This window comes from Aphanomyces astaci, assembly GCF_000520075.1.
Source record: "Aphanomyces astaci strain APO3 unplaced genomic scaffold supercont1.31, whole genome shotgun sequence".
In the NCBI taxonomy this organism is placed as follows: Eukaryota; Oomycota; class Saprolegniomycetes; order Saprolegniales; family Verrucalvaceae; genus Aphanomyces; species Aphanomyces astaci.
The window spans coordinates 30,127-38,743 of record NW_009798294.1 but is presented as its reverse complement, the minus strand read 5'-3'; the positions used below and the strand labels follow the sequence as shown (position 1 = coordinate 38,743).

Below are 8,617 nucleotides of genomic sequence, written 5' to 3'. Positions count from 1 at the left end.
TCGACGGCATCGCAAACTCGGATATGACACGTGAGACTCAAAATTCGAATAAGCCAATCAAATTCAATTTAACAAATTCAATGTACCCAATCACGGTGAATGAGGTCGAAGGTCAGGTATTGGCTAAAATTAGCGTCTATTGATTGCATTTGTTCATTCTCACATTTATAAAAATATTCCTGGTCCCACTGTGCGCCAGTCCCAACGACGTTATCTGTACACACGCTTCCTCCCGCAGTGCTACAAATCTCATGTTACCACAAGAGTCTCGTTTGACGGAGCGCCTACTTTGCCCTTATATGAACGTCACATTGGAGGAGGTGCTGGTCCAAAATGGAACCATTCCTGTCTCGTTATTAACAGTAAACAAAACACTGGCACTCGAATTAGTTGTATAGTATTAACTTGTATAATGCTCGAATCGAATATCTCGCTGCCGAATCAAATCACGAATCGACGCTATTGGCTAATCCATTTTTTAGTGGATTTGATTGGCACGAAAGGACAAGTATATTCAACCAATCAGAACTCCGGCGTGATTCAATATGGACTACACAAACCAGGCGAATTTTGCATTACCGCCTTCATACCAAATACATCAAATTGGTGCCGTTTTATTTATTTTGGTGCCTTCGGATTCTGTTTTGAACTTGACGAGATCGTACATTCGGGATTTGCGTCGACAAAGTACTCTAAACCACCAATTCACCCAACAGGTACCTACCTACCTACCTACCTCCGCACTCGCATTCCAGGCTGGAGTTTCATGTGCACCTTTAGCTTTGTAACTGACGACCTCCATACACGAAGACAAAGGCGTAACTGTTCTGAAACTCCAGCGGCGGTTTTGTACACCAACAGTAGTTTACAGTGAACAGTCGTCGGCCCAAAAGGCATGGCGCAATGTGAGCCTGATGCACGGGCCTCGGTGGACGTGACCGCGACACGCGTGGAAGACTTCGCCAGCTTCGATACGGTCGATACGATCCGCAATGGCAAGGACGACGGCATTCGCAAGAGTAGTCGCGTCCATCCGTTCGAACAATCGCAAGACGAGGTCGAAGTTGTACAACGACGCCTTTCGTTCACAGGTCGTGGCTCGAAGCTGACGTTTCCCGTCACGAAGAACACCACTGCGAGCCAAAGTGACGCCGATCGATTTGACGACTTGTCGTCCATGACGATGGCAGAGTCGGTGGAAACGGCGGGTGGGGTGGCGTACCTGTTGATCACTTTGGTGCTGAGTATGTACTACCTCAAGATGCTCGCGCCGGTCATGACCAACGACCTGTGGTGGGCTGACTTTAATGCATCCGGCGCGCACTCGTACTTGATTGATGTGTTCAATTCCAACCTGAACCTCAACGTGAACCACACGGCCAAACACCTGGACGTGACTGCCGGGGGGTTCTCCAAGGACTACTCGGCATTCTACACCCCCATCCGCATCTCACCGCTGTACGAACGTATCGTGCGAGCCGACCAAGCGACGAATCTCACGGCCACGATTATCGCGTTGCAGGAATACCCTCGACCTGAATCGGCATGGACGCAGTATTGCTGGGTCGACTTCAATCGAACGTGGGAGGTCGCGCACACGGCCAAGCGGCAGACTCGATGTGGTCGTCGGTACACAGCCAACGCGGCCATGTATTGGGAAACGATCTTTCGACTCATCAACTGGAACAAGTACATGACCAAGTACGCGTCCAAGTTTAAGTTCGCCATGGGGCGTATGTTGAACTCCACTGAGGAGGGCAAGCACTGGTTGAAGCAAACGGCCGATGCATTTGTCAGCGTCGACACCGAAGTGGCCGTGTGGAAGGCGGCGGGGTTGACTACGTACCAGTGGCAATGGGCCAACCACGTTACATGGGGGGTCAAGGAATCGGTGGACGTGATCAACGCGTTTGGAGCGACACAGTCTCTGTCAATCAAGCAAGTGGCGACAGAGCGTAAAGGCTCTTGGACCACGATGGTGCTGTCGTGGGGGCCGTGGAACGACTACATGTTTGGCCTTCCGTTCATTCGGAGCGATCCACGGCACGCCCGCTTCATGGAACCTTGTAGTTATGACGACTTCTTGCTCGACCCTGGCAACTACACGTGCGACCCGTGTGACCCAGTGTTCAACCCTGACGAGTACATGTCCTGTTCGTACAACTGTGAGACGGTACTGGACGTAGGGGGGACCCCAGGGTTTGGGCTCACACATAACCACGTTGGACCATTTGGGTCGATCGATGCACTCTTTGTGCCCGCGCCGCCGTCGCTCTTGGTCTTGTCGAGTTCGTTTACGTTGGCCATCACGACGTGGATGCAAACTCAAGACGCCTTCAACGCCGCCATGACTACCATTCCGTCGCTGACAGTCGACCCGGTGCCAATGAAATGGCAGTCGACAGAGAACGGAACCTTTACGTACATGGGGGGCGACATTACTTGTCCGACCAGAGAGCCCAAGCCGTACGTGCAGTCGTCGTTTTCGTTCGACGTGTCGTGCACCAACCAAGAGCGTCACAAGATGCTATTGCACCCGAGAAATGCACTGTTTGCATATCTCATCTCTTCCAAACTACCCATTGGAGCTCTCAAGAGTATACCCGACAGTGCCATCATCGCGGAGTGGTGTGGTGCAGTGTGCCCCACGTTGGCGTCGTCATGCGCACAAGTACTTGGAGCTGTGGTGAATGCGTCGAAGCAACTCCCGACAACGACCACCGTGGCCTTAACAACTCTGGCTCGACGCGCCCAGTCAGACGTGACTGCATTGCAGGTCAAGACCATCCAATACGCAAAGTACACTTCCACGGCGACCGACCATGAGGATGGATCATCGCCAACTGATGTCTGGCTAGAGCAGTTGGTGCTCAGTGACGACGACAAGTGGGACTTTTTCGGGTGGGTATACATGTTCGAGTGGGCCGAAGCGTCTCGGGAAGTGGTGTCGTTTGAAGGCGACAATGGGATATTCGCCCTCGTGTCGGACAAGTCGCCCCCCCTAATCAACGAAGCGCAGTACTTGGAGGTTCCAAAGACTGCGTGTCAGTATGTGTGGGTCGTCTCGGCCATCGTGAGTGTCATCCTCGTGATTGTGGGCTTCGTCATAACCACATATACAGCGCTGCTGCGTGGCCGCATCGTCGGTCGCAACTTGTTTCAGTTCAATCGCATTGTCGGGGCGGTATGGATCGGCCGGCCATTCCTCATGATCCGCGGGATGACTGCCATCGTACTGCTCAGCACTGCCCCCATCCGATTCATGTCGCAAAAACGCATCACGTCGTTCGAGTTTCACCCCCGAACGCTGCTGGAGTCGATGCTCGTGTCGGGGGAAGCCATGTGGATTACTTATATATTCAATGACTTTCTGCTGCCTCTGACACGGAACGCACAATCCAACTTTGCCCCCCTCAGCGCCGGGCTTAGCTGGCTCGTGTACGTCTGTTGGGACATGAGTGCACCCCCAGCACTCTACGCTACCCTCGACCGCAACTGCGATATAAACTATTTCCGGTCGACGGTCGTCTGCCACAGTGGGGCGGTGCAGCTAGGCGACGCCCAAAGAGCCATGACGTTGTTATTAATTCAATTGGTCAGCATTGTCATGTCGTTTGGAGCGGTGTGGGTGTGGCAGTGTGTGAACAGACACCCCCCCGCGCCGACATTCTGCGGCCACTTGCTCTTGTCTGGCACGGCCACCGCCTTCTTGCGCAAGGACATTGTGCTCAATGGAGCGTTGCTGATCGATCGGGCGTCGTGTGTCATGTGTGGACTGCTCACGTTTCGACAGTACATTTTCGACTTGAAACTGTGGCTGCTGACCACCCAACAACAAATACCGACGGGTGAACCTTCTGCAAGTGCAAAACCCCGAGTGTTCAAGTGGAACATGCCAGTGTTTCTTGCCCCATACTTGAGATCTGGACTCGTGACTTCCCCCTCAACATCCCCCCCCTCTCCAAAAGACCATCGCCCCCAACGCCCCAAGCGTGTGGCCACCCTCATAGGCCTTGGCTACATGTGTGCCACTGTCTTTGGTAGCGTCACGTACTTGTCCCTCACCAAGACCAGCATGGCGAACGACTTTTGGTGGGCTAACTACAACGCGTCCCGGGAGCACGTGTTCATTGCTCGAATGTACAACCGCGAGATGGTGCTGCGCCCCGAGGCCAATTCAATTGCCCTCGACGACCACATCTTCGTCGACGATACCAACTACAGCTCCGTGTTGGACACTGCCGTGGGGGTATTCATGCCGCCATTGTACGTGTCGCAAATAAAACTTGCAGACGCGACCAAGTTGGCGGTGGTGGTCCGGGGCCTTCGACACATGGATGCGTGCCTGGCGCCGTGGATTGCTACGCAGTACTGCTGGCTCGATTTCCAACAACGGTGGGAAATGGCCAACTCTGTGGCCCGCCAAGCGCGGTGTGCCTCGAAGTATGCAACGAATGGGGCTGTGTACTTGGAGGCGGTGCTTCGCAATGTGCAGTGGGCGACGCTCCAGTCGTGTTGGGGAAGGTCCTTGGAGATTGCGATTGCGGCCCCTCTGCGATCGACTTCGGATGGGTCGACTTGGTGGGCGTCGCTAGAATCGACGGTGACTTCTGAATTAGACGAAGTGGCGGTATGGCACTCGCACAACATTTCAACCTTTGACACGGACTGGCAAGACTACAAGTCGATTGGGATCATCGACACGTACAACGTCCAAAACGCGTTTGGGTTTTCGTACCCCATGACCCTCAAGCACACGAACGGGTCTCTTCAATTGGGCGCCCAATCCAGCATGAAAATGTACTGGGCGTTTGCGAGTGACTTATGGGCTGTGACAGACCCGTCCACGTTCATCTTTGGCAAGAGTTTGGTGCGACAAACAGGGCAATTTGCCTTTGCGAACGTCTCGATGGAGTCGGTGTTGCTTCAAAACGGCACGGTCGCACAGGTCGAGTCGGGTGCATTTGCCACCTTCCGCGACACCATCGGGCCGTTCGGGTCTGTAGACGTCAAGCACGTGGCAGTCCCCCCGTCCGTAGTGCGGTTTGTGCTGCACGTCACGGACACATTGACGCTGTTGCGGACGAAATCCCTGTCTTTGTCGGTGCATTACTCTGCGTTGGACGACCAAGGCCAGTTCGCGTACATTCCTGCGCCGTGGCTCGAAAGCGGCCAAGTGTATGGCGTCGGAGGCAACATCATGTGTCCGGATAGCACGAAATGGGTCCTCGAGGATGGGCTTTGGATTCTCAGTGGTGCGGCTTGCAGTGCTGAGGTCGGCGAGTTCATCTCCCCCACGACATTCAGTCGCCTCGCAGCAGTTATCGCGTTGAATATGGTCGTCCCGTCCGTGAACAACACACATGAAGGAATGGCGCTGTGCTCAAACGTGATGGGGATGTCTTTGCGCGCGTGTCAATCACTGATGCTCGATCGCCCTTTAAGCTTTCTCAAGAATTCATCCTACTTTGGCGACAATGAGGCGTGGTTCTCGACCATGGCTGCGCTAGCCGCCACCGCGCAAGCTGACGTTCGCAACGTGGCTGCAGAAGTGTTTCAATATGGGACGGTCGGGTCTACCTCGTCGAATGTGACGTTCCTTCGACACATCCTGTTTGACGAGTCGCTGCCAGGGTTCCACCTTCTCTCGTGGTACTTGGTGGTTGAGTGGTGTCTAGCCCAACGCGAAGTGATTTCGCTGCAAGGCGACCGCGGAACGATCAACCTACTGACGTACCACTCGGCCGACGTCGGTAGTTTGGTGAATCCCCTTGAACTGCCCGTGAACGTGGCGTTGTACATTCGTTACGCGTGTCTGTACGTGACCAGCGCCATCATTTGCGTGGCGTTCTTGTCCACGTTGTACCTTCTGGCCAATCGGGGGTATATGGAGGGCCTCAACATGCTCGAGCTCAATCGGGTGGCCGGCGTCGTGTGGGTGGGCCGCACGCTGCTGTTTGTAAGAGGACTGGCGGCGATTTCTCTGCTGAGCACCCAAGTTCTCACGCTCACGCCCGTGGGGGACCAGTGGGGGTTTCGTGATCCCAGGGTGATCGTAGACGAAACGGCCACCGACCAAGCCATGCGCTTCTTCAAAACGTTCCTCGCCGCGGGGGAAGTGTCCTGGCTTGGCTTTGTCCTTAGCGACATGCTGATTGTCATGACGCAGCAGTACACGACTGCGTACGTGTTCAAGTGCAATTTCATGGTGTGGGGTGCCTCTGCTCTCCTGTCGTGGATCATTCCTGCTACCCATACCGCCACCATGACAAGACAGTGTGAAATGCCGCAAGTGGACTTTCAATTGGTGTGCACTAGCGGTGAGTACTCTCTGGTTACCATCGACGTGGGGCCTCGAATAATGATATATATTACTTTAAACCGTACGATATATATGACTTTGACGCTTGGATCAATGAAACGACCATGGGTTGAATTTGCCCTTTGACATTGCACTTGTGGTAGGCACGATTGCCATTGGTAGTTTTGGGCGGTTTGTGACCCTCATTGGGGTGTGCGTCGGGTCCATCGCCATTTGCTATGTGTACGAACGGTTACGTCATCCTCACTTGGGAGCGCAAGGCCAGACATCGTACTTCTTGTCGGCGTCGGCCAAGTACGTGTTTGAACCCAAACACTGGACCGAAGACAAAGTACGTGTAGTGACGATTTCTTGTATTCGGTGAAATGAAATGTTGGTACTTAGGTGTACTACATCGACCCAGCGTCCGCTGTGATCAACGGCATGTTGTCCATTCAAGTGAAGAATACGTTTTACATTTTCGACCTCAAGATCTGGCGCTTCTTTGTCATCGACGAACCTCACTTGAAACGCAAGCGATTGCACGACGAAGGCGCGTTCCACTTGCTTCAGGCGATTCCTCTCACAGATTAACAATACGTGAATATAAATAGATATACTGAATAGATTTCCCATAAGTTTACACCAAAGCCGTCTTGGTTTAAAGTGGAAATGTTCGTGTGCATTTTACAGCTTTGGGCGCTGATTCGTCGTCGATGCTATTAACGATCCACTGCGCATCGCTACGATGTGATAATTTCAGCGAGTTCTTCGTTTCATCACCCGTATTAACCTGTGAGTTGTTTTTCATTCGTCCAGGTCAAACCTGGTACCGTCATGACGGTGGTGACGGTTCCCACCAGGATTATCCTGCATTTGTGTCATGCCTGTCGTGGGAAATGTGTGACGCGCACAACACTAAAAAGACCAGCCAATCGTTCGAGCTCTCAACATGCCGTATAACGTTACCATGGTCTTCGCATGGTAGCGCGTAAGCGTTGCACTCCAAATGTACAGGGTTCAACGCGGGCTAGAGTAATTTTTTTATCCCTCATTCAATTTCATGACCACACCACAGAGACCTCGAGATGACAATAATTGTTTGTTATCTTTACGCTATATTTGAAGTTTACACCAAAATGCTGTCTTTAATGTGCTGCTTCGTGGCTCAAAGATCGCCGATCAACGCAAGAATATGGTACCGAGTACAACAACATCGACACTATGTAATGAAGTGTCATGGACGGTGTTATGATGCTTATTGCGGGATATAATCACACCCAAAGTAAGCTATATTTCAGTTTTTTGGCATGTTTGAGGTCACTTCACCCATGCTAAATTGTGCAATCGCCGCACACCGTATCTTGTTACAGTGCTGGCAATAAGTTTAAGACCACCCCAAAATTTGTCGGTTACATTAGCACCATGCGATAACACGATTCCACGACATTGTTCAAGTGATTTAATACGAAATTTAGCCTGGAAAGAACAACAAATATGTCCATTCTAGCATCCAAAATCACGCTATGATAAGATCAGATATTTTTGGCTGGAAATAAGTATAACACCACCACATGAAAAAAGCATTATTGCATATCGATTACCATCAAAATAGCTATCAATACTTTGTTTTACCCCCCTTGAGTTCCAAGACACTGATACAACGCTTCTGCATTGACCGCAACAGCTTTTCAATCAGGTCTTGCCCAATCTCATCCCACGCTTTCAAAATGGCAGCAATGAGGTCCGTTTTCGACGCAAATTGACGTCCCTGTGCGTAGACAGCACGTGCAAGGATACCCCACAAGATTTCAATGGGATTTAAGTCCGGGGACTTCGCTGGCCACTCCATAAAGCGTACGTTGTGCGCCTCCAAAAATTCCTTGGTCTCCTTGGATCCATGAATAGAGGCATTGTCTTGTTGGAAAATGCACTCGCAGCCAAAATGGTAGTCGATGTAGGGGAACAGGTGGTCCGACAACGTCTCCACGTACGCAGCGCTATCTTGAGTACCCTCCAATATGGCCAGAGTTGTCTTTCCCTTGGCACCAAATGCGCCCCACACCATGACGCTGCCACCACCTGGTTGCCGCTTGGATCGTTTTTTCCTTGCGTAGGTCGTGCCAGTAATACTTAAGGCCGTCAGGGCCATCAAGATTAAATTTCATTTCGGTTCGGTTCTAAAGACGACATTAGCGGTATCACGGTCACCCCAGGTGATCTTTTCACATGCCCACAATTGACGGGCCTTCTTATACTGTTCCGTGAGGGTTGGCGACGCCATTGCCTTGATAAACTTGAGGTGCTTTGAGTTGT

The 8,617-nt window shown here is 52.0% G+C and overlaps 1 protein-coding gene across 1 annotated transcript; it reads left to right on the top strand.

Annotated features, from left to right (window-relative positions):
- The first annotated feature begins 864 nt into the window (after positions 1–864).
- On the top strand, positions 865–6,968 carry H257_10927 (hypothetical protein). The gene is made up of 3 exons (XM_009837691.1): positions 865–6,320; positions 6,466–6,653; positions 6,707–6,968. The coding sequence occupies exons 1-3, from the start codon at positions 896–898 to the stop codon at positions 6,893–6,895; spliced, it is 5,802 nt and encodes a 1,933-aa protein (XP_009835993.1). The 5' UTR covers positions 865–895; the 3' UTR covers positions 6,896–6,968.
- The last annotated feature ends 1,649 nt before the right edge of the window (positions 6,969–8,617 follow it).

Excerpts from the sequence above, each read along its gene's own strand:
- H257_10927 (XM_009837691.1), top strand. The coding sequence starts at position 896 with ATGGCGCAATGTGAGCCTGATGCACGGGCCTCGGTGGACGTGACCGCG. Across the intron at positions 6,321-6,465 it reads TCAATTGGTGTGCACTAGCG|GCACGATTGCCATTGGTAGT; the intron begins GTGAGTACTCTC and ends CACTTGTGGTAG. Across the intron at positions 6,654-6,706 it reads AACACTGGACCGAAGACAAA|GTGTACTACATCGACCCAGC; the intron begins GTACGTGTAGTG and ends GTTGGTACTTAG.